The sequence below is a fragment of the Zonotrichia leucophrys genome, chromosome 13 (genome assembly GCF_028769735.1).
Source record: "Zonotrichia leucophrys gambelii isolate GWCS_2022_RI chromosome 13, RI_Zleu_2.0, whole genome shotgun sequence".
NCBI classification, from domain to species: domain Eukaryota; kingdom Metazoa; phylum Chordata; class Aves; order Passeriformes; family Passerellidae; genus Zonotrichia; species Zonotrichia leucophrys.
Window position 1 is genome coordinate 16,971,107 of NC_088183.1, and position 25,722 is coordinate 16,996,828.

A 25,722-nucleotide genomic window follows, 5' to 3' on the forward strand; every position below is an offset into this window, starting at 1 on the left:
CAACTCTTGCAGTTTTATCCCATTCTCCCTTGTCCTGTCACTACAGTTCTTGACCAAGAGTGCTCTCCCACTTCCCTGTGGCTCAGGGTGTTACTGCTGGGTCACACGTGTGGCCTAACCTGCAGACAGGAGAGAGAGAAGCCAAGTTCCCAGTAAGAGAAAATGGGGAAAGTGACACGAGAGATGAGAGAAGACGGAAAATGTAGAGACATGCAAGGCATTGGTTTGGGTGGGCTGTGGGATTCATGCCCTTTATTAGAGGCCAGGCTCTCTGGTGCACTCAATTCCTGCCTCTTCCTGCGACTTCATTGCTGGGTGAGGAGCTCAGCAGTGCTGAAAGCAGAGGCCTGTCCTTTGTGTTCCCTTTGGGGTGGCAGTGGAAGTGCCCAGAGTGCACTTTCAGAGCACTTCATGACTTCTCATGCCATGACATCAAAACAGCTTCCACACAGCATGTGGAGTTCTGGCAGAGTCTTTGGGTTTTCCTTGATGTGCAGTGTTTGGGGTGTGATGGTTCTCTCTGTGCTTTTTAGGCCGAGCTACTTCCACAGGGCGCTCTCTTTGGACTTTATCTGCTGCAATCTCAAAACCTTTCTCCTGTACCACAGTGATGACATCTTGTAGTGCAACATCCAAAATGATTTGAGCTTCTGCTCAAACTAATGTAGCCTTAGCTAGGCTGGCATCATGGTGTAAGGATACCCTAATGGTAGATGCCTCAGCCATTTGTGCAATGGTAGGTTTTGGGGAAAGTGACATGAGGGATGAGAGAAAGAGGAAAAAGTAGAGACATGCAGGTCATTGGGTTGGATGGCCTGTGGAATTCATGCCATTTATTGGAGTCCAGAATCTCTGGTGCACATAATTCCTGCCTCTTCCTGAGACTTCATTGCTGGGTGAGGAGCTCAGCAGTGCTGAAAGCAGAGGCCTGTCCTTTGTGTTCCCGTTGGGATGGCAGTGGAAGTGCGCAGAGTGCACATTGAGAGGCACCTTCATGGCTTCTCATGCCACGACACCAAAGCTAAATGTGCAAGGTGGCTTCTTTGAATGACATTTAGTCTATTGAAATATCTGCAGGCAGTGGTCTGAAACTGCTTTGTGAGCCTGCTCCTTGGGATCAGCTGTGAGGGGCAGAGGGCAGGCCTGAGCCCGGTGCTGTGTCCCACTGGGAGCAGCCCCACAGGCTCATGTGCTGAGCAGGCACTGCCAGAGGCCCTGGAGATCTCAGCTGCCCTGCAGCCACCTTTGTCAAGGTGCTGTAAACATCAACTGGTGCTGACTTTCCCCTTGGACCCCTTGGTTTCGTCACTATGGGGAATTTCTTTCCTGAAGCCCATGGGATTTCCCCCTGGCAGCTGTGATGGGGATGCTGGGGGAGTGTGGGGCTTTGGGGGCAGCTGGCCGGGCAGGGGCTGAGCTCGGGGCCCTGTTGGGCCCATGGCCCCCAGCAGCAGCAGCAGCAGAAGCAGCAGCAGCAGCCGCAGGGCCCAAAGCCCCGTGCCCCCTGCCCAGCACAGGCTGCCCTGTCCCTGCAGCTGTCACCCGAGTGGGGCCCAGGGCCCAGTGGCCGCTGCCAGCAGCAGGAGTGTGGGCAGGGTGAGGATGGCCTGGCTTGGCTTTTGTCTATGGAACAATGCAGGCTCAGGGCAGTGCAGAGCAGGCTGGGAAGCAGAGTCCAGGGCCTTTGGAGGCTGCAAGGCTTAAAGATCAGCCCCTGCAGCAGCCCAGATGCAGGTGGCCCAGTTGCCAAGGCTGTGGTGGCCTTGAGAGCGTGCAGGTGGATTTTGCATGGCCGTGGCCTGCTGGCGGCTCTGGGCCCAGGAGTGCCTGTGGCTGCAGCAGGAAGGGTGGCTGAAGGTTTGCTGCCTGCTTTGGTGGCATGGCTGCAGGGGCCAGTGGTGTGAGAGCCCCCTGTGTGAGAGCTGGTGAGAGAGAGCTGAGCTCTTGGGGACAGCGCTGTGCCCCAGGCCAGGAAGAGCAGCAGTGCCCAGTGCCAGGAGTGGTGTCAGTGGGAGCCCCTGTGCACAGGGACCCCCAGCCCCGGGGTGGCCGTGCCAGCACCCCCAGGGACCTCCAGCCCCGGGAACGTGGAACAAGTGGAACCCACAAGTGTGCAAAGGCTGCCGTGCCCAAAGGAATGGCCAAGAGAAGTCAGGTTTTAAAACGAAACAGGATTTATTTGCCGATAATCGGCAAATCTAGGATTTACAGAATATGTGTCATTATAACAATTGTTATAACAACAACAACAACAATGTACAGAACGTATTTACATGGGGTCCGATGGGCTAACAATCTTCAAAACGTATTTACAGAGAACTTGAAACGTAGTGAACGTATTTACAAAAATCTTCTAAACTTTCAAACGTATTTACAGGAATCTTCAAAACTTTCAAACGTATTTACAAAGTCGTGGCATCTTTGCCAACATGTGCGTGTGCCCTGGAAGAAAGGAAGCAGCAGAGCTGGACTCAGCCGGCAGCACTGGGCCCAGCAGGGCTGGGAGCTGGGCCCCAGGGGCTGGGCCGGGGCTGGCAGGGCTGGCGTGGCCCCAGGCAAGCGCAGGGCAGGCCGGGGCTGGTGCTTGTGGCAGCACAATCCAGGCCCCCTGCGGGCACCGTGTCCCTGAGCGGGGCCATCCAGCCCAGCCCCAGCCTGGCGTCAGGGGACCCAGTGTGTGTGTGGGCAGGGCGTGGCAAGCATCTGCCTGTCTTACCCGTGGGGCTCCAGATTCACCCAAGGACCATGGGCTCCTCCTCATCCTCCACGTCAACTTCCATATCCTCGATGTCATCCTCCACGTCCACCTCCATCTCCTCGATGGTGTCCTCCTCGTCTACTTCCATGTCCTCAACAGGGGAGGACATGGAAGTAGAGGAGGAGTCCACCTCCATCATCTCTTCCTCATCCAGCCCCTGGTCCACTTCCATGTCCTCCACGGTGTCTCTGTCAGCCTGCAAGGGGCAGCACAATCTCCCAGTGGGCTTCCTGTCCCACCCCATCCATTCCCACATGGCTGCAGCCTGCCCAAGCCGGGTGCCCCCTGCCTGGCATGGCACTGTACCTCCACGGGCACAGCAGAGCACATCCTGCTGGGATTGGCGCTCCAGAGCAGGTGGCAGAAATAGCCCAGGCAGCAGCAGCAGCAGCTCAGCGCTGAGGGTCAGAGCGCAGGGTGAGCAGCAACTGACCCTTGGCAGGCGGTGAAGTGTCTGCTGTGCTCGTTTCCAGGTGCTGGACGTTCCACCTGGAACCCTGTGGGAGCTGTGATGTCACTGAAGTTTCAGGGCCGCTGCTCAGTGGGAGATGGGGATGGCAGAATGATCAAATCCTTGAATGGTTTGGCTTGGAAGGGACCCTAAAGATGATGTGGTTCCAAGCTGAGCAAGCTCCCAGCAGAGCAGGTTGCTGCGGCCCCTGTCCCAGCTGGCCTTGGATGTTGCTGGGGATGGGGCATCCACAGCATTTCTGCACTGGCCCCTGTGTCAGGGACAGGCACCCTGAGAGTAAAGGACTTCTTCCCATCATCAAATCTCCTCTACCTCTTGCAGTTTTATCCCATTCCCCCTTGTCCTCCACTACAGTTCCTGAGAAGAGTCCTCTCCCACTTCCTGTGGGTCAGGCTTTCCTGCAGGTCTCACGTGTGACTGAACCTGCAGACAGGAGAGAGAGAAGCCAAGTTCCCAGTCAGAAAATATGCGGAATGTGGCTTGAGAACTGAGAGGAGGAAGAATTAGAGATGCAAGCTTTGGTTTTGGTGGGTTTGGGATTCATGCCTTTTATTAGAGGCCAGGTCCCTGGTGCCCTCAGTTCCTGTGTTGCAGCCTGCCCACAGCAACCTCTGTGAGGGACCTGCACTCCAGAGGTGGGAGCCGGCTTGCTTGAATGGCTGATGGATGAGGCAACTGAGGGATCATTGTGTGGGAATCCAAATAGTGTGGATTGCGCTGAAGAGGGTCCAGGAATGGAGACAAAATCGGGCTGGGTACACAATATGGGGTTTAACAGCGCAGGATCATTACAGTAAGCCAGGACCAAATTGATAAATGAGAGTTGGAACATTCCGAGGGAGTACATATAAGGAAAATACAGCAGTTGAACTGGGTGATGCCAGCAAAACGGGCTGCATCACCATGAGCCTGCAAATGCCCATGGGCAAGACCGTTGCATTCAGTGCTGTGTCTCTCTTTTACCTTGGTCACTTTGCCCTGAACTATTATAGTTCCAATGGTCGGCCCCTGGGCCCTCACATCTCCCCCTTTTTGTTGTCTATTAAGAAGGCTTCTGCCATAGAGTTTTGCAGACATTTAGCAAAAAAGGATCAAATAACCAACACAATGAATACGAAAAACCAAGCCCACACAACAGTCTTAACTGAAGATGAAAGCCAGCCTCGCAAACCCCTGTGTTTGCAAAGTCCAGTGAACCAGTCATTGTTGCCTTCTGTCTGGATCTTCTTTCCTTGATCTTTCAGCAGCTGGATGCCCAGGTATACTGACTCCCTATGTGACAGCAGGTAGAAAAAACACATGCCTTCAAGTGCCTGACAGGCATGGACAAGAAATTGTGGCTTGTCTGTGGAAGCACCCAGCTGAGGGCATGTGGCTCAGTGAGGAGCATCCAGATTGCTGTTCAGCCGCAACCAATGGCAGCATGCTCTGACTTAGGCTAATTTATTACCTGGAGGCTTGGGTGGCCTAAAAGTAAACAGATAAAGAGATTAGAAGATGAAACTTAAGTTGTGGTCCCACCAAACTCTCTCTTCTGTAAGCCAAGGGTGTGAACACAGCTTATTAGAAGAATCATGTATCAATGCTAAAACATAATTTTTACAAATGTTAAGACATATATCCTGGTTAGTGGTGTCTGAGCTAGCTTGGTCTTGGTGTGTGTGGTCAACGCTGCTTAGGAGATCTTCTGTCCTTCTTCTTGTTCTTTTCGAGGGTGCTGCTGTCCCTCTTAGGCTTCCATTCTGTTCTTCTGATGGTGGCTCTGGTGTTTGCCACACCGTTTCCAGAAAGAGTTTTTATGTGTTTTGCTGGGATCCATCTTAGGAATGTTGCTGTAGAGACAAGGGCATCTTCTCTTTCCCAAGTAATTAATGGGAAGGTGCCCATAAATTGTTTAGATTCAGTGTCTTTGATCAGCACAGGTGGCTTTTCTTTTTATTGGGCTGCAGTTGAATTAGTAAAATGTCTGATGATGGGGGGAGTTGGCTCCATAAATGAGTTGTTCAAAAAGCTGAATACATAAAAGGCCTTGGCCAGTCTGTCAATGGAAGATAATATCTGGATTACCCCTCTCAGTTGCTCAAGGATCCTTTGGATTGATCAGTGGGCCCTCTCGGCTATGGACTGTCCTGTGGCGGAGTGTGGTATGCCTGTGATGTGTTTTATACACCAGAGGTCAGAAACTTGTTGGAATCAGTGCAAGGTGTAAGCAAGAGCCTTATCAGTTTTAATTTCCTGTGGAGCTGTTAAGGTGGAAAAAACTAAAAAGTAATGTTTTATAGCATCTTCGGATTTTTCACCAGCATGGACAGAGGCAAAAATCACACTGGAAAAGGCATCGATTGTGACATGGATGTACTTTAGTCTGCCGAAAGGGGCTTAGTGTGTGATGTCTGATTGCCAGATGTGGAGACTCTCTAGTCCTCTTGGATTGCCTCAAGCTCTGACAGAAGCAAGGCCATGTTCCTGACAATTGGGGCAGGTGGCTACAAGGGATCTGTCTGGGTGTCGGGTGTTTTTGAACATCCTGAGCAGCGCAGGAATGTTTTGGTGGTAGAATTGGTGGCTGATCCTAGCCTGTGTAAAAACGATCTAAGGCATATTGCAGTGTTTCAGATGTTTGAAGTAGGCAATTGAGGGGCTCTTGAGTGAGAAGTAAGTATATATTCACAAGGTCTGTTCCTGCAAGGGAGCACAGATGCTCTCTAGCTTTCCTGATTAGTGGTGCAATAACTTTCTGTTGGGTTGTTATTGTTTTAATAGGTCGTGTGATCTGAAAAGACATTCCATATTATCAGGGGATCTGAGATAGTTGAGTCCCCCTGAAAGAATAATGCATGGAATATTGGACTTACAGCAAGTGTTGCCAGGGAGAAAGGAAAAGTAGTGTGGTAACTGTGTGCCTGTTTAGTTTGAATCACCCAGGGTACCTTTTGTACAGCTGCTTCTGCCTCCAGTGTCAGTGATTGCAGGGAAAAGAGTCCTTCTCTGCGTTTAAGGAGCAGCAGGAACAGTGGTGTGAGATCTGTGGTGATTCCCAGCAGTGAATGTACCCAACTGATGCTTCCATAGAGCGTTTGGAGTTCTTTCAGAGTCTTTGGGTTGTCCTTGATGTGCAGTGTTTGGGATGTGATGGTTCTCTCTGTAGTTTTTGGGCCGAGCTACTTCCAAGCGGCTGTCTTTTGGACTTTATCTGCTGCAATCTTAAAACCTTTCTCCTGTGCCGCAGTGATGACATCTTGTACTGCAACATCCAAAATGATTTGAGCTTCTGCACAAACTACTGTGTCGTTCATGTAATGAAAAATGATAGCATTAGGATGTCATTTCCAGCTGGGCGAGAGAATTTGGGCTGCAAGGCATTGACAAGTAGTTGGGCTCTTCTCCATTCCTTGAGGCAATGCAGTCCACTGGTACCTTTCTAAAGGTGCCTGTCGATTTTGGGATGGAAAAAGCAAAGAAGGGCTTTCATTGGGCTGCCAGGACGAGTAAAACAAGCAGTCATTTATATGTATAACGACTATCTACCAAACTCGAGGTATCATGGAGGCTGAGGGCAGGCTGGACTGGAGGGCACCCATGTCATCAATGACCTCGTTGATTTTCCTGAGGTCCTGCAGGAGCCACCTCTCGTCTTTGCCAGGCTTTCATATGATAATGACAGGCACATTGCAGGGGCTAGTAGATGGTACAATGTGGCCCACAGACAGCTGCTGCTGCACGAGGGACTGCAGGGCCTTTAACTTTCTGCCTGGGAGGGGCCACTGATCCACCCATATGGGGTCGTTGGTCTTCCAGGTTGACTGAAGGGTGGCGCGCTGCTCTGTGGCCCCGTCTAGAAATCCTGAGGTGTTGATAGGATCTCTGGCCTTGTCCCCCATTGGGACAAGAGGTCTCTTCCCCAAAGCGTTATTGGTGCCCGGGTGACGAATGATCTTACTGTAGCAACTGTGCCCTCAGGACCTTCCCTGCAGATGTTACTGTGACTCCAGAAGCTGGTAGTGGCTCCCCTGGTAGGTAATATTTACTCCAGCAGCTGGAACCAGGGGCCATTCTTTTAGGCAATCAGAGAGGGAAATTACAGTAATGTCATCTCCTGTATCTAATTCTCCAAAGAGACATGTCTTTCTCCCTTTGCATGACGAAGCGCACTTTCGAACAGGTCTGTTTCAACCCATAATCTGTGCCCTCAACAGCATTGGATCAGCTCGTGTGGTGATCATGTCCCATGGGAGGTAGGCTCTGGCTATAACTGTTCCTTTTGGAATGAAAAGGGGAGGGAATAAGCTTAGAGCCTGGACAGTTATCTCCTGCAAAGATGCCGAAGTGACTACCTCAGGCAGTATAGTGAGTGTCTCCGTCCCTTTCCTGGTGTTGGTTAAAATCAAAATGTCTCTGGGCCGTACTTCAGTCTCGTATTTGCCTGTGGGAATATGGTGAACATAAATATCATGGATTGGAATAGAAAAGGCGCTTACTAGCTGCCTTTAGGTTCCAGGGCAGAGCTGCCTTCTCTCGAGTTTTCTGCAGCTATCGAGCTGTCCTTATGCATCTGAGAAGGTCGCTGTGCTGGTTCTCCACAATGTTGGGGAGAGTGGGGCGGAAAGGCCTCGCATTTGGTGTCATCGTGCGGGGCCTTTCCGTGTCTGTGTGGGGTTTCCTGCAGGCCACCGGTTTTGGTGATGTTGGAAAGCGTGTGGACGAGGGGGGCAGTGAGGACAGTGGCTGTGACAACTAGAAGGTCCCTGGTAATAGCCTGTATTTTTCAAATTCTATTGAGAATGCCTCATCTCCCCACATTTAATGCAAGGTCCTTTTTCATGTGTGTGTCAGGGAATAACCTGGGAGGCTACTAGCACCTCTACTACACCGTGACAGGAAGCATTATCTAGGCTGGCATCACAGCATAAGGATGCCCTAATGGTGCATGCCACGACATTTTGTGCAATGGTAGGCTTTCTGTTGAGGGGTAGAGAAGGTAAAAATGTCTTTACAGGTGTTGTTAGCATTTGTTTCAGCAAGTTTAGTAAGTAGTACCTTCCTGGCTTTTGGATGTTCAACTTTCTTCTCTATTGCTTGTGTAAGGTGGTCAATAAATTTTAGAAGGGATTTCCCAGGTCCATTCAGGTCTCTTCTAACAGAGCTCAGGGAAGGCCTATAGAAGGAGGTTTAGTGAAATCTTCCTCCCTGGCTAGATGGTCTAGTGTTAGGTGTGCCCGCCTGTCTTCTCTAGCATAGTCTTTTAACAGTTGTTGTAGTAGTTTTTTCCCCATTCCTTCCCACAGAATAATTTCAGTGGGAGAATGTAGGATGCGCATAAAATGGCGCAAAGTGTGGGACACCAACACATGTATTGGATAGATGGTATTTAACAAATGATTAATATACAGAGAGTCGCTCCCATGGCCTTCTGGTGCTTTATAAAGGTCTTTCATGTCCCACGTATGAGAGCTTCCAATTGGGGCTTAGCCCCCCACCAATACTGCACCGGTGCTGCTTGTATTTTAGCTACCAATTCCCAGTCCCCCTCTTCCGCCGCCAGCTTCCACATCCTTTGCCAAGTATCCTCAGGCTCATGCTCAAGGTGGGATGAACCTTCCCTCTCCTCTCCAGAAGAGGGAACTTGGTCTTTGGCAGAGGAGCGGGGCCTTGGGGTGACTGGCCAGGCCCGGTGTTGTGGGCCTTTGGTAGCCAAGATGGCGGCCTTCCGGTTACCGCCCCTCACACTTCCATCTCTGACAGTGTGGGATCCGCAAGGGGCTGAGTTGGAGGGGGTAGGGCAGCGGGAGTAGGCAAGGAAGCGCTGGATCCCAATGCAGGGGTGGTATCTGACACAGAGCTGGGACCCAACACAGGGGGAGGACCTGATGAGAGAGCTGGGGGTGGGAGGGAGTTTGATATCGACAATCCCCTTCAGAGGAGGGACTCCATTTTGTCAGCTATCTGAGGGGAATCCAGTGAGGAGAGGTACTGGAGAATGGGTTAGGGTAGAATCCAAGCCTGTGTGATCAGTACAGATCTGGGCAAGGGGTAGAGAAGGACGGGAGATGTCAGACAGCAGGTGGCTCGTCGGTGCTTTACAGCAGTTTCTGTCTCTCATCCTAATGGTGTCAGTGGGTTCAGGAATGCTGGGGGCAGAACAGAAAGTCTGGGTTGAATATTAGAACTTTGAACCCTTGAGAAAACTCCATAAAACATGTGAAAAATTGGGTAAAATGTTGCGACTCTTATCACTCCCTGAGTTTGCAAAAGATAGAGTCTTTCCCTAACTCAGTCCCAAAATGCTACATGACGAAGTGAATCAACAGAAATGTCTGGAGCTCCGTAAACAGCCAATGAACAAACGACTTCCAACTTCCCTTAGTAAAAGTCTTGCACTCTGACAGGAGAACCTCCCGACTCAAAGATATATGTCCCTCTCATCTTTGGATAATTTGTTACCCAGAGCTGCCCCTGATGTAAAATGTGGCCCACCCACAGGACTAAAATATCACCCAAAGATCCTGCACTGCTGGTGGCTGTCCCCCAGCTCACTGCTCTGATGGCTCTGTATGCAGGTGTTTCAAAATATCCCATGGGCTTTGTCTATTAAGTCGGCCCTCTTGCTGCTGGAGGGTGCCAACGCTGCCTTCAGCAAGCCCTGATAAAACTCAGGTCTCACTCCAGGGCGGAGGCTGACCCAAGGCGACTTCTGTCCGGTGACGGTGGAACAGTCGAATCGGCACTGGAATCGCTCTCAGGAATTCTAAAGAAGTTCCCTGTTTGGGCACCCCTTGTTGTGGCATGTCCACAGCCAGCCTCTGTGAGAGACGTGCACTCCCAGAGCTGGGAGCAGGCTTGCTTGAATGGATGATGGATGAGGCAGGAGAGGAGCGTTTGTGTGGAACTCCAAACAGTGTGGTTTGCGCTGGAGAGGGTCCAGGGAGGGAGACAAAATGAGGCTGGGCACACAGGGTTTTATATGCGGGAAAAAAGGACGTTGTATGCAGTAACTTAACACTAATAGAGGATAAGAAAGGGGAGAACACCTATGGGACTACATATAAGGAAAGAAAAATCTTCATGATATCATGAAAATTACCTGAATCCCCATGACCCCACAAAAGCCAATGGGCAAGATCATTGCTTTAGAGGTGTGCTGCAACTTACTTGAGTTCGTCAAAATTCTAATGAGGTATTAGAATTCCAGGGGTAGGCCCCTGGACCAGCAAAAAACTACTACATCCTGAGACTTCATTGCTGACTTCACTGAGGAGGTCAGCAGTGCTGAAGGCTGAGGCCTGTCCTTTGTGATCTCTTTGAGATGGCAGTGGAGGTGCCCTGAGTGCACATTGAGAGGCACCTTCATGGCTTCTCATGCCACGACACCAAAGCTAAATGTGCAAGGTGGCTTCTTTGAATGACATTTAGTCTGTTGAAATATCTGCAGGCAGTGGTCTGAAACTGCTTTGTGAGCCTGCTCCTTGGGATCAGCTGTGAGGGGCTGAGGGCAGGCCTGAGCCCGGTGCTGTGTCCCACTGGGAGCAGCCCCACAGGCTCACGTGCAGAGCAGGCACTGCCAGAGGCCCTGGAGATCTCAGCTGCCCTGCAGCCACCTTTGTCAAGGTGCTGTAAACATCAGCTGGTGCTGACTTTCCCCTTGGACCCCTTGGTTTAGTCACTATGGGGAATTTCTTTCCTGAAGCCCGTGGGATTTCCCCCTGGCAGCTGTGATGGGGATGCTGGGGGAGTGTGGGGCTTTGGGGGCAGCTGGCCGGGCAGGGGCTGAGCTCGGGGCCCTGTTGGGCCCATGGCCCCCAGCAGCAGCAGCAGCAGCAGCAGCAGCAGCAGCAGCCGCAGGGCCCAAAGCCCCGTGCCCCCTGCCCAGCACAGGCTGCCCTGTCCCTGCAGCTGTCACCCGAGTGGGGCCCAGGGGCCAGTGGCCGCTGGCAGCAGCAGGAGTGCGGGCAGGGTGAGGATGGCCTGGCTTGGCTTTTGTCTCCGGAACAATGCGGGCTCAGGGCAGTGCAGAGCAGGCTGGGAAGCAGAGCCCAGGGCCTTTGGAGGCTGCAAGGCTTAAAGATCAGCCCCTGCAGCAGCCCAGATGCAGGTGGCCCAGTTGCCAAAGCTATGGTGGCCTTGAGAGCGTGCAGGTGGATTTTGGATGGCTGTGGCCTGCTGGCGGCTCTGGGCCCAGGAGTGCCTGTGGCTGCAGCGGGAAGGGTGGCTGAAGGTTTGCTGCCTGCTTTGGTGGCATGGCTGCAGGGGCCAGTGGTGTGAGAGCCCCCTGTGTGAGCGCTGGTGAGAGAGAGCTGAGCTCTTGGGGACAGCGCTGTGCCCCAGGCCAGGAAGAGCAGCAGTGCCCAGTGCCAGGAGTGGTGTCAGTGGGAGCCCCTGTGCACAGGGACCCCCAGCCCCGGGGTGGCCGTGCCAGCACCCCCAGGGACCTCCAGCCCCGGGAACGCGGAACAAGTGGAACCCACAAGTGTGCAAAGGCTTCCTGTGCTCAAAGGAATGGCCAAGAGAAGTCAGGTTTTAAAAAGAAACAGTATTTATTTGCCAATAATCGGCAAATCTAGGATTTACAGAATATGTGTCATTATAACAATTGTTATAACAACAGCAACAATGTACAGAACGTATTTACATGGGGTCCGATGGGCTAACAATCTTCAAAACGGCTTTACAGTGATCTTGGAACATAGTGAACGTATTTACAAGGAACTTCTTAACTTCAAACGTATTTACAAATGCATCGTATTGGGCCATCATGTGCATGAGTCCTGGAAGAAAGGAAGCAGCAGAGCTGGACTCAGCCAGCAGCACTGGGCCCAGCAGGGCTGGGAGCTGGGCCCCAGGGGCTGGGCCGGGGCTGGCAGGGCTGGCGTGGCCCCAGGCAAGCGCAGGGCAGGCCGGGGCTGGTGCTTGTGGCAGCACAATCCAGGCCCCCTGCGGGCACCGTGTCCCTGAGCGGGGCCATCCAGCCCAGCCCCAGCCTGGCGTCAGGGGACCCAGTGTGTGTGTGGGCAGGGCGTGGCAAGCATCTGCCTGTCTTACCCGTGGGGCTCCACATTCACCCAAGGACCATGGGCTCCTCCTCATCCTCATCCACGTCAACTTCCATCTCCTCGATGTTATCCTCCTCATCCACCTCCATCTCCTCGATGGTGTCCTCCTCGTCTACTTCCATGTCCTCAACAGGGGAGGACATGGAAGTAGAGGAGGAGTCCACCTCCATCATCTCTTCCTCCTCCAGCCCCTGGTCCACTTCCATGTCCTCCACGGTGTCTGTGTCAGCCTGCAAGGGGCAGCACAATCTCCCAGTGGGCTTCCTGTCCCACCCCATCCATTCCCACATGGCTGCAGCCTGCCCAAGCCGGGTGCCCCCTGCCTGGCATGGCACTGTACCTCCACGGGCACAGCAGAGCACATCCTGCTGGGATTGGCGCTTCAGAGAAGGTGGCAGGAAAAGCCCAGGCAGCAGCAGCAGCTCAGCGCTGAGGGTCAGAGCGCAGGGTGAGCAGCAACTGACCCTTGGCAGGCGGTGAAGTGTCTGCTGTGCTCGTTTCCAGGTGCTGGACGTTCCACCTGGAACCCTGTGGGAGCTGTGATGTCACTGAAGTTTCAGGGCCGCTGCTCAGTGGGAGATGGGGATGGCAGAATGATCAAATCCTTGAATGGTTTGGCTTGGAAGGGACCCTAAAGATGATGTGGTTCCAAGCTGAGCAAGGTCCCAGCAGAGCAGGTTGCTGTTCACCCTGTCCCAGCTGGCCTTGGATGTTGCTGGGGATGGGGCATCCACAGCATTTCTGCACTGGCCCCTGTGTCAGGGACAGGCACCCTGAGAGTAAAGGACTTCTTCCCATCATCAAATCTCTTCCAACTCTTGCAGTTTGATCCCATTCTCCCTTGTCCTGTCACTACAGTTCTTGACCAAGAGGGCTCTCCCACTTCCCTGTGGCTCAGGGTGTTACTGCTGGGTCACACGTGTGGCCTAACCTGCAGACAGGAGAGAGGAGCCAAGTTCCCAGTAAGAGAAAATGGGGAAAGTGACACGAGAGATGAGAGAAGACGGAAAATGTAGAGACATGCAAGGCATTGGTTTGGGTGGGCTGCGGGATTCATGCCCTTTATTAGAGGCCAGGCTCTCTGGTGCAACTCAATTCCTGCCTCTTCCTGACACTTCATTGTGGGTGAGGAGCTCAGCAGTGCTGAAAGCAGAGGCCTGTCCTTTGTGTTCCCTTTGGGGTGGCAGTGGAAGTGCCCAGAGTGCACTTTCAGAGCACTTCAGGGCTTCTCATGCCACGACATCAAAACAGCTTCCACACAGCATGTGGAGTTCTGGCAGAGTCTTTGGGTTTTCCTTGATGTGCAGTGTTTGGGGTGTGATGGTTCTCTCTGTGCTTTTTAGGCCGAGCTACTTCCACAGGGCACTCTCTTTGGACATTTATCTGCTGCAATCTCAAAACCTTTCTCCTGTACCACAGTGATGACATCTTGTAGTGCAACATCCAAAATGATTTGAGCTTCTGCTCAAACTAATGTAGCCTTAGCTAGGCTGGCATCATGGTGTAAGGATACCCTAATGGTAGATGCCTCAGCCATTTGTGCAATGGTAGGTTTTGGGGAAAGTGACATGAGGGATGAGAGAAAGAGGAAAAAGTAGAGACATGCAGGTCATTGGGTTGGATGGCCTTTGAATTCATGCCATTTATTGGAGTCCAGAATCTCTGGTGCACATAATTCCTGCCTCTTCCTGAGACTTCATTGCTGGGTGAAGAGTTCAGCAGTGATGAAGGAAGAGACCTGTCCTTTGTGTTCCCGTTGGGATGGCAGTGGAAGTGCCCAGAGTGCACATTGAGAGGCACCTTCATGGCTTCTCATGCCACGACACCAAAGCTAAATGTGCAAGGTGGCTTCTTTGAATGACATGTAGTCTATTGAAATATCTGCAGGCAGTGGTCTGAAACTGCTTTGTGAGCCTGCTCCTTGGGATCAGCTGTGAGGGGCAGAGGGCAGGCCTGAGCTCGGTGCTGTGTCCCACTGGGAGCAGCCCCACAGGCTCACGTGCAGAGCAGGCACTGCCAGAGGCCCTGGAGATCTCAGCTGCCCTGCAGCCACCTTTGTCAAGGTGCTGTAAACATCAGCTGGTGCTGACCTTCCCCTTGGACCCCTTGGTTTAGTCACTATGGGGAATTTCTTTCCTGAAGGCCGTGGGATTTCCCCCTGGCAGCTGTGATGGGGATGCTGGGGGAGTGTGGGGTTTGGGGGCAGCTGGCCGGGCAGGGGCTGAGCTCGGGGCCCTGTTGGGCCCATGGCCCCCAGCAGCAGCAGCAGCAGCAGCAGCAGCAGCAGCCGCAGGGCCCAAAGCCCCGTGCCCCCTGCCCAGCACAGGCTGCCCTGTCCCTGCAGCTGTCACCCGAGTGGGGCCCAGGGGCCAGTGGCCGCTGGCAGCAGCAGGAGTGCGGGCAGGGTGAGGATGCCCTGGCTTGGCTTTTGTGTCTGGAACAATGCGGGCTCAGGGCAGTGCAGAGCAGGCTGGGAAGCAGAGCCCAGGGCCTTTGGAGGCTGCAAGGCTTAAAGATCAGCCCCTGCAGCAGCCCAGATGCAGGTGGCCCAGTTGCCAAGGCTGTGGTGGCCTTGAGAGCGTGCAGGTGGATTTTGGATGGCTGTGGCCTGCTGGCGGCTCTGGGCCCAGGAGCACCTGTGGCTGCAGCAGAAGGGTGGCTGAAGGTTTGCTGCCTGCTGTGGTGGCGTGGCTGCAGGGGCCAGTGGTGTGAGAGCCCCCTGTGTGAGAGCTGGTGAGAGAGAGCTGAGCTCTTGGGGACAGCGCTGTGCCCCAGGCCAGGAAGAGCAGCAGTGCCCAGTGCCAGGAGTGGTGTCAGTGGGAGCCCCTGTGCACAGGGACCCCCAGCCCCGGGGTGGCCGTGCCAGCACCCCCAGGGACCTCCAGCCCCGGAAAGTGGAACAAGTGGAACCCACAAGTGTGCAAAGGCTGCCTGTGCCCAAAGGAATGGCCAAGAGAAGTCAGGTTTTAAAAAGAAACAGGATTTATTTGCCGATAATCGGCAAATCTAGGATTTACAGAACAAGTTTCGTATAAAAATCGTTATAAGAACATCAACAGTAGTGTACATATTTACATGGGATCTGATGGGCTAACAATCTTCAAAACGTATTTACAGGAGTCTTCTAACGTAGTCAACATATTTACAGGAAATTTCAAAACTTTCAAACGTATTTACAAAGTCGTGGCATCTTTGCCATCATGTGCGTGTGCCCTGGAAGAAAGGAAGCAGCAGAGCTGGACTCAGCCGGCAGCACTGGGCCCAGCAGGGCTGGGAGCTGGGCCCCAGGGGCTGGGCCGGGGCTGGCAGGGCTGGCGTGGCCCCAGGCAAGCGCAGGGCAGGCCGGGGCTGGTGCTTGTGGCAGCACAATCCAGGCCCCCTGCGGGCACCGTGTCCCTGAGCGGGGCCATCCAGCCCAGCCCCAGCCTGGCGTCAGGGGACCCAGTGTGTGTGTGGGCAGGGCGTGGCAAGCATCTGCCTGTCTTACCCGTGGGGCTCCACATTCACCCAAGGACCATGGGCTCCTCCTCATCCTCCACGTCAACTTCCATCTCCTCGATGTTATCCTCCTCATCCACCTCCATCTCTTCGATGGTGTCCTCCTCGTCTACTTCCATGTCCTCAACAGGGGAGGACATGGAAGTAGAGGAGGAGTCCACCTCCATCATCTCTTCCTCCTCCAGCCCCTGGTCCACTTCCATGTCCTCCACGGTGTCTCTGGCAGCCTGCAAGGGGCAGCACAATCTCCCAGTGGGCTTCCTGTCCCACCCTATCCATTCCCACATGGCTGCAGCCTGCCCAAGCCGGGTGCCCCCTGCCTGGCATGGCACTGTACCTCCACGGGCACAGCAGAGCACATCCTGCTGGGATTGGCACTGAGAGCAGGTGGCAGAAATAGCCCAGGCAGCAGCAGCAGCTCAGCGCTGAGGGTCAGAGCGCAGGGTGAGCAGCAACTGACCCTTGGCAGGCGGTGAAGTGTCTGCTGTGCTCGTTTCCAGGTGCTGGACGTTCCACCTGGAACCCTGTGGGAGCTGTGATGTCACTGAAGTTTCAGGGCCGCTGCTCAGTGGGAGATGGGGATGGCAGAATGATCAAATCCTTGAATGGTTTGGCTTGGAAGGGACCCTAAAGATGATGTGGTTCCAAGCTGAGCAAGCTCCCAGCAGAGCAGGTTGCTGTTCACCCTGTCCCAGCTGGCCTTGGATGTTGCTGGGGATGGGGCATCCACAGCATTTCTGCACTGGCCCCTGTGTCAGGGACAGGCACCCTGAGAGTAAAGGACTTCTTCCCATCATCAAATCTCTTCCAACTCTTGCAGTTTTATCCCACTCTCCCTTGTCCTGTCACTACAGTTCTTGACCAAGAGGGCTCTCCCACTTCCCTGTGGGTCAGGCTGTTACTGCTGGGTCACACGTGTGGCCTAACCTGCAGACAGGAGAGAGAGAAGCCAAGTTCCCAGTAAGAGAAAATGGGGAAAGTGACACGAGAGATGAGAGAAGACGGAAAATGTAGAGACATGCAAGGCATTGGTTTGGGTGGGCTGTGGGATTCATGCCCTTTATTAGAGGCCAGGCTCTCTGGTGCACTCAATTCCTGCCTCTTCCTGACACTTCATTGCTGGGTGAGGAGCTCAGCAGTGCTGAAAGCAGAGGCCTGTCCTTTGTGTTCCCTTTGGGGTGGCAGTGGAAGTGCCCAGAGTGCACTTTCAGAGCACTTCATGACTTCTCATGCCACGACATCAAAACAGCTTCCACACAGCATGTGGAGTTCTGGCAGAGTCTTTGGGTTTTCCTTGATGTGCAGTGTTTGGGTGTGATGGTTCTCTCTGTGCTTTTTAGGCCAAGCTACTTCCACAGGGCGCTCTCTTTGGACTTTATCTGCTGCAATCTCAAAACCTTTCTCCTGTACCACAGTGATGACATCTTGTAGTGCAACATCCAAAATGATTTGAGCTTCTGCTCAAACTAATGTAGCCTTAGCTAGGCTGGCATCATGGTGTAAGGATACCCTAATGGTAGATGCCTCAGCCATTTGTGCAATGGTAGGTTTTGGGGAAAGTGACATGAGGGATGAGAGAAAGAGGAAAAAGTAGAGACATGCAGGTCATTGGGTTGGATGGCCTGTGGAATTCATGCCATTTATTGGAGTCCAGAATCTCTGGTGCACATAATTCCTGCCTCTTCCTGAGACTTCATTGCTGGGTGAGGAGCTCAGCAGTGCTGAAAGCAGAGGCCTGTCCTTTGTGTTCCCGTTGGGATGGCAGTGGAAGTGCCCAGAGTGCACATTGAGAGGCACCTTCATGGCTTCTCATGCCACGACACCAGAGCTAAATGTGCAAGGTGGCTTCTTTGAATGACATGTAGTCTATTGAAATATCTGCAGGCAGTGGTCTGAAACTGCTTTGTGAGCCTGCTCCTTGGGATCAGCTGTGAGGGGCAGAGGGCAGGCCTGAGCCCGGTGCTGTGTCCCAGTGGGAGCAGCCCCACAGGCTCACGTGCAGAGCAGGCACTGCCAGAGGCCCTGGAGATCTCAGCTGCCCTGCAGCCACCTTTGTCAAGGTGCTGTAAACATCAGCTGGTGCTGACTTTCCCCTTGGACCCCTTGGTTTAGTCACTATGGGGAATTTCTTTCCTGAAGCCCATGGGATTTCCCCCTGGCAGCTGTGATGGGGATGCTGGGGGAGTGTGGGGCTTTGGGGGCAGCTGGCCGGGCAGGGGCTGAGCTCGGGGCCCTGTTGGGCCCATGGCCCCCAGCAGCAGCAGCAGCAGCAGCAGCAGCAGCAGCGCAGGGCCCAAAGCCCCGTGCCCCCTGCCCAGCACAGGCTGCCCTGTCCCTGCAGCTGTCACCCGAGTGGGGCCCAGGGGCCAGTGGCCGCTGCCAGCAGCAGGAGTGCGGGCAGGGTGAGGATGCCCTGGCCTGGCTTTTGTCTCTGGAACAATGCGGGCTCAGGGCAGTGCAGAGCAGGCTGGGAAGCAGAGCCCAGGGCCTTTGGAGGCTGCAAGGCTTAAAGATCAGCCCCTGCAGCAGCCCAGATGCAGGTGGCCCAGTTGCCAAGGCTGTGGTGGCCTTGAGAGCGTGCAGGTGGATTTTGGATGGCTGTGGCCTGCTGGCGGCTCTGGGCCCAGGAGTGCCTGTGGCTGCAGCAGGAAGGGTGGCTGAAGGTTTGCTGCCTGCTTTGGTGGCATGGCTGCAGGGGCCAGTGCTGTGAGAGCCCCCTGGGTGAGAGCTGGTGAGAGAGAGCTGAGCTCTTGGGGACAGCGCTGTGCCCAGGCCAGGAAGAGCAGCAGTGCCCAGTGCCAGGAGTGGTGTCAGTGGGAGCCCCTGTGCACAGGGACCCCAGCCCCGGGGTGGCCGTGCCAGCACCCCCAGGGACCTCCAGCCCCGGAAGTGGAACAAGTGGAACCCACAGTGTGCAAAGGCTGCCTGTGCCCAAAGGAATGGCCAAGAGAAGTCAGGTTTTAAAAGAAACAGGATTTATTTGCCGATAATCGGCAAATCTAGGATTTACAGAATATGTGTCATTAAAAACATTGTTATAACAACAAACAACACAATGTACAGATATTTACATGGGATCAATGGGCTAACAATCTTCAAAACGTATTTACAGAGATCTTCAACGTAGTGAACGTATTTACAGAAATCTTCAAACTTTCAAACGTATTTACAGACGTGGCATCTTTGCCATCATATGCTTGAGTCCTGGAAGAAAGGAAGCAGCAGAGCTGGACTCAGGCGGCAGCACTGGGCCCAGCAGGGCTGGGAGCTGGGCCCCAGGGGCTGGGCCGGGGCTGGCAGGGCTGGCGTGGCCCCAGGCAAGCGCAGGGCAGGCCGGGGCTGGTGCTTGTGGCAGCACAATCCAGGCCCCCTGCGGGCACCGTGTCCCTGAGCGGGGCCATCCAGCCCAGCCCCAGCCTGGCGTCAGGGGACCCAGTGTGTGTGTGGGCAGGGCGTGGCAAGCATCTGCCTGTCTTACCTGTGGGGCTCCATATTCACCCAAGGACCATGGGCTCCTCCTCATCCTCCATGTCAACTTCCATCTCCTCGGTGTCATCCTCCTCATCCACTTCCATCTCTTCGATGGTGTCCTCCTCGTCTACTTCCATGTCCTCAACAGGGGAGGACATGGAAGTAGAGGAGGAGTCCACCTCCATCATCTCTTCCTCCTCCAGCCCCTGGTCCACTTCCATGTCCTCCACGGTGTCTCTGTCAGCCTGCAAGGGGCAGCACAATCTCCCAGTGGGCTTCCTGTCCCACCCCATCCATTCCCACATGGCTGCAGCCTGCCCAAGCCGGGTGCCCCCTGCCTGGCATGGCACTGTACCTCCACGGGCACAGCAGAGCACATCCTGCTGGGATTGGCGCTCCACAGCAGGTGGCAGAAATAGCCCAGGCAGCAGCAGCAGCTCAGCGCTGAGGGTCAGAGCGCAGGGTGAGCAGCAACTGACCCTTGGCAGGCGGTGAAGTGTCTGCTGTGCTCGTTTCCAGGTGCTGGACGTTCCACCTGGAACCCTGTGGGAGCTGTGATGTCACTGAAGTTTCAGGGCCGCTGCTCAGTGGGAGATGGGGATGGCAGAATGATCAAATCCTTGAATGGTTTGGCTTGGAAGGGACCCTAAAGATGATGTGGTTCCAAGCTGAGCAAGGTCCCAGCAGAGCAGGTTGCTGCGGCCCCTGTCCCACCTGGCGTTGGATGTTGCTGGGGATGGGGCATCCACAGCATTTCTGCACTGGCCCCTGTGTCAGGGACAGGCACCCTGAGAGTAAAGGACTTCTTCCCATCATCAAATGTCTTCCAACTCTTGCAGTTTGATCGCATTGTCCCTTGTCCTGTCAGTACAGTTCCTGACCAAGAGTCCTTGCTCACTTCTCTGTAGTCCCTTCCCTCACTGGAAAGGTTCTGAGGTCTCCTGTGACTCTCTGTACAATGTTCATAAGCTGAAATCTGCAAGTTGAAGCTTGTAGGCCCTCTGCAGTTATATAGTGGCGCTGGGGTGGTTCCTCAATTGCAACACGAAATTCTGAGGTATCAATTCATCAGCTGTTTTTATTGTGATGGGATCTTAGAATTTGGGTCAGCAGAGCCCTATATTGTCAGGGGGAGGTGTCTGTGAGCCTGACACAGAATCCAGCACTCAGACTAATCTTTTGTTGTGTATGGTAGGTTTTTTCATTCCTTTCCTCCTGCCCTTATACATTGCTAGAATGTCACAGTGAAAATAGAATTGCGGCCGTTTTTCACTCATTACATGTTCTTGTTTGTTTTGTTTCTTCTGCAAGGCTGGGCAAGGTTGATCTCGATGCAAATTCATTCACATCTGAGGAGCTTAAAAAGGCCTTGGCTAAAATGAAGGAAAGTGAGAAGGCAGAAAGGAAGGTGAGTTTCCCATTTCTAAAGCAATGCACATTTCAGGGATCTGAAAACACCCTGTTACTCTCTGCTGAAACACAATGGTTAAAATGATTGCTTGGAAAACACTGTGCAAACTAATTTTGTGGTGAATATGGACCTGAAATACCTTTATTAACCTGTTAGTGATATTGTTCCCTGACTTTTCTGTATGACTCGAAGATTCTGTGAGTGGTTTGGGTTGGATAGGACCTTAAAGCTGATCCAGTCCCACCCCTGCCATGGGCAGGGACACTTTCTACTATCTCAGGGTGCTCCAAGCCCCATTCAAGCTGGCCTTCGACACTTCCAGGGATCCAGGGGCAGCCACAGCTGCTCTGAACAATGTAATTTTTCTGTTTCACTGCAGCTCAATTCACAAAAATGTCTGCAGACCCCAAAGGGAACTGGATTGCAGCTGACAGTATTTACAGAGGGTATTTCCCTTTACTCTCCTTGCTTTGGGTTTCCAACCTTGTGCTCTGGATAGCAAAACTCAAGTGGCCATGGTGAAGCAGGGGCTGACGTTTCCTTACACAAGCTCCAAGTTGTCCATTTAGTTACAAAACAACCCACAACCCGAAGTAAATAGGTGGGAAGATGTGTGACTCATCAGGTGCATCAGAGCCTCTTTCCCTTCTCCCCCTCAGCAGTATTTCTTTAACCCTCGCTCCTCCTGCTGCCTTGGTCTTGGCTCACTCAAACAAAAACTGAAAGAGGGGCCAAGGCTCTAAAGTTCTGGTGTCACAGAAAGGCTTTTTCTTCCCTTATGTGGCAGCACGGCATGATTTCATTTGCTGGAGATTATTTCCATAGCAGCATTGCTGATTGATTGCAGGGCTGCTGAAAAGGGCTGCTGGAAATGAGGATCATTGAAATGCAAAAATTAGTGATACTCTATTAGGTGAAAATAAGCCATATTTTAAAACCCCCTGTTAGAATAGCTTTTGTCCCAGCAACTGGGCTAAAAGCAGCTACATCTAATGGACCTAAAGTATTCCATTTGCAGTCACTCCTGCAGAGAGCAAATCCATCCCTGAAGGCTCAGTGTCAGAGGAAATGGAGTTACACTGAGCCTCTCTGTGCTCCGGCAGAGGCAGCTCGGGGAGGGATGGGTTGGGTGTGGTACCTCTGGTAATTTATCATTCCATTGACACAGCTTTCATCTCCATTGCTCACTTGGTTTTCCTCCAGCCCTCTCTGATCCCTCATGGGGAGCAGGACAGTGCAAACCCTCCAGCTGAGGCTCACTCTGCATACAAACACATCTTGGCATTTGTGACAAATGCCTTCCAAAAGGGGCTTTCTGCCTTTCTCCTGTCCTTGGGGCAGCCCAGCTCCAGCATGGCCTCTCTGCTGCTTCTGTCCCCTGCAGCAGCAGGCTCTGTCCCCAGTGCCACCAGTGCTGATGTTCCTGCACCTCTGGGGCTCTCTGAGATCTCTGACAGAGCCTTTCCTCCTCACCACATGTTTTGTGTCAGCTCTCTGTTCAGGGCAGCCCTTGGGGTGCTGTTACTGCGAGGGAGATGAGCTCAGGACAGGCTGTGTGCTGGCCAAGCCCCATGGCACAGCATGTCAGCTGCCCCCAGCTTATCACTGCTCCTTCTGCCTCCCTTTATGACAGCTTCTGTCCTAACACCTCTCCCTAGGAGATAGACCCTTCCTGGAATTTGCTCAATGCTTGGAATGGCGAAACCATCTTTGTCTGTGTCTGAGAACTCCTTGGAGTCCCTGGGCACGTTGGGCTGGATGGGACCTCTGGAGCTTTCCAGCCCCATGTCCGGTTCCTGAGAGGTTCAGCTGTAAGATCAGGGAGATGCCTCAGGGCTTTTTGCAGCCAGGTTTTGAGAAGATCCACTTGCAGGCAAGCAGAGAACAGCAGTACTGCTGCCTGTGGGTTTGATGTTGAGCTGGATGGAAATGGGATGTAGAAATAGTGCACAAATGCTGTAGAGATGTAGAAGTGGTGCACAAAGCCCTACTGTTCACTTGTATTGTGGGTATATCAGAGCTAACTGGGTTCCTGGGCTTCTCAGAAGGACCCTGCCCCTGCACCTCTGATGTACAGCAATAAATCCATTGGCACAGACAGCCAGGTTCCCTTTGTGAATTTTGGGGCTGGCATTCCTTTCTGTGTCTGTCTTGTCTCTCTTCATCTCCTATCTTCACATCTGGTTTTTCCTCCTTTTGTTTCCAAGGCCCGAGAGGAAGAGGTGAGGAAGAAGTTCCGGCCCATAGAGCAGCTGAAGGAGGAGTTTGAAAAGCTGAACATGAAGATAGAAACAGATTATGAAATTATGGTTAAATTAATCAGCAAATTCAACAGCTCTGCCTCCACGCTGGATGAGAAAGTCGCGGCGCTTTATGATCTCGAATATTATGTTCACCAGGTAACAAGAATGCCTCAGTAACTACCGTGTAAAATCCAGGGGATACGGTGTCATAAACGGGGCTTTATTTTTCTTATCAGTATCAGGTAATACAAATTGCTTAATTACCATAATCCTGGGACAATAACAGACAGCAGAGGACTAGTGCAGGCTTATTTTATATCCAGGTTGGAATTAATCATCGCTTGTGCCAGGAGCCAGCAGTATCCTGGTGGTTGCCTGATTTGTTGTCTGTTCTCAGGCTGGTCTTCTTATCCTCTCTTTTTCCTCTTTTATCTCCTTAATGTTACAAAATGGGGTTTTAGCTGCCATTTTTGGGTAAGTAGAGTGGTGGTTGCTCAGAAAATAATTATTTTCTCTCTGCTTCCATGGAAAGCTGCCGTGGTTGATGGTAGGTGCCCTTATATCAGTTCACAGAGAACGTCTTTGTACCAGGAAAGGTGACAGCCACCCAAAACCCCCTATTTTGTCTTGGTGTGAGTAAGCAGTGGCAAGCAGAGCCTCGCTGTGCTAATTAGCTCTGTGTGAGGGTGAACATATTTCCTGGCATCTCGCTTCCTTGGGTTTGTGCTCACACTTTTCCCCCCTCTCTCTGATCTCTCTTGCTCTGCTTTCAGCTCACACATTCCTACCTCCCCTTGGATGCAGCTGCAGGCACAGAGCTCTGTTCCCCTGGGCTTGGTGCCTGCCTTGGTGCCACCCCTGGGAGGGTGTCTGGGCATCCAGCCTCTGCTCTGCCGTGTGGGAAGGGACTTGGCTTCTCCCTCCCCAGTGACTGGGGAGAGTCTGGAGTGCACTGGGAGAGTTTCCAGCGGCACTTTGTCATTTCAGAGGGTGAATAGGACAACTCTTGGGAGGTGCCAGTGCAAGTCCTTTCACTGGAACAGCACTTGTTGAACCAAATGTGGTATTTGGGGGCAGGTAGCTGAAGTGTTGCTGCTGTGAGAGAGAGAGTCCATGTGCCAGCTGATACAAGTGTTATTTCCAGGGCTCTTTGTCTTGAATTTCCACTCTGAATTGTCATTGTGGGCATGCAGAGGCTTCCTTGCTGTTTGTTCTCCCTGCTTTTGTGTCACTGACGGCATCTGTGTGACTCAGAGAATAACTGTGAACAATGGGCACCCAAAGAGCTTCATATTTGTACTCAGGGCTAATCTTGCCTGATTAAGGGTGCCAGAGCATCAGGCCATTGTGCTAAAAAGCAACCCCCAAATGCCCTGGCATGCCTTGAATTCCAGCATAGCTGGTCTGGACTATTCCAGCAGAAAATCCCTGCAGCACAGGATGGGGCAAACAATTTCAGAATGGCAGAGGAGCAGGGACTGGAGCATCAAAGGGAAGCACATGCAGCATCAAAGGGGTCAGAGAGGGGGAATGGCAGGAGGCTGGCAGGAGCACAGGGGCTCCTTTGTGCGCCGATCACAGCGCTGCTCTGTGCCCGCGCTGTCGGGGCAGATGGCTGGGCAGCACCTTCTCGTCAGGCAGGAAGCTGATAAGAAATATGACTTGTCTCTAAGCCAGCATGGCTTTTCCTCCTCTTTCTTCTTCCAGTCAGTTGAATGCGTCCAGAGCATTATCTCTGCTTGGGACTGACTTTAGCAGCAGTGGCTTAATGTAATTACTGAACAGCAGCCAAAGGACGCTGGTGCCGCATAACCCTGGAAGGGCTGAACTGCCAGCACTCCTCTGCAGCGAGTCACAGCCCTGCTGTGGGAGCAGGGGATCCTTGCAGGTGTGGGTGGCCCAGGACAGGTGTAGGGCCACTTTGCAGGTCCCACCTTCCCCAGCCTCCGTCAGAGCAGTACCATGCCATGCCGTGGCTTTTCAGAACTGTTCAGCTCCCGGCCATCCTGCTGCTGTCTCCGGGGCATGGAATGCCCTGTGGAGTGGAAAATGCCATGCCCTGGAGGGCGTGCAAGCAAAGGCTGGTCCCTGCCCTGTGCCATGGTCACCCTGGAGCAGTGGGTGCGGGGCAGCTCGTGCCTCAGAGCACGCTGTGGGAGCCATGGCTGGTGCCCAGCCCGGGGAGATGCTCTCTCCTGCCTTTGAAGAGTCAGCCCAAGGGCTCTGCCTTTGCTCAGCTTTTGGTTGCCAGCTCTGGTTTGCTTCTCCTCTGCCACGATTCAGCTTGGCATGTTCGGGAGCCCGTCTTGGAGAAGGAGTAGGAGGGTTTGGCTTGCTGGGTTATCTGTAACGCATAAAACCCAAATGCAAATGTGAAGAGGGCAGAGCGTAACTCATAAACAGCATTCACGGTGCTTGCACAGCAGTGTGTGGAGCCAAGACCCGTTCTCAGGCATTGCAGGCTCTTTCTCTCAATTATTTACTCTGCTTATCTTCTCCTCTCCTCTGCTCTGACATGCTACACCATCTCTCTCTGCTAATTTCCTCTCCATCGTGTGCAGTTGACATGCTGCTTTCCCTCGCTCTTGTTTTCTAACATTTTCTCTCTCACCTTCCCTCCCTATTTTCTTTCTCCTCCAATTCAAACCTGCTCCCTGAATAACTTGCTGTCATATTTGCTCTTCTCCCATCCCTCCCCTCGCCTGCTTTGCCTGTGTACTTTACTCAAGAGCTCTTTTGATCTTTGGTTTTTCTTCTGTGCTGATTTCAGTGGACTGAAGTGAGGTAGGAGCTGCTGCCTTGCAGCATCCACAGCTCCCCAG

The 25,722-nt window shown here is 53.1% G+C and overlaps 1 protein-coding gene across 2 annotated transcripts in view; it reads left to right on the forward strand.

Annotated features, from left to right (window-relative positions):
- SIL1 (SIL1 nucleotide exchange factor) overlaps positions 1-25,722 on the forward strand; it is a 118,487-nt gene that overhangs the window by 58,919 nt on the left and 33,846 nt on the right. For both annotated transcript variants that reach the window (XM_064724827.1, XM_064724826.1), the window contains exons 5-6: positions 20,558-20,654; positions 22,865-23,056. In XM_064724827.1, coding sequence (XP_064580897.1) covers positions 20,558-20,654; positions 22,865-23,056 — 289 coding nt within the window. The remainder of the gene's footprint in view (positions 1-20,557; positions 20,655-22,864; positions 23,057-25,722) is intronic.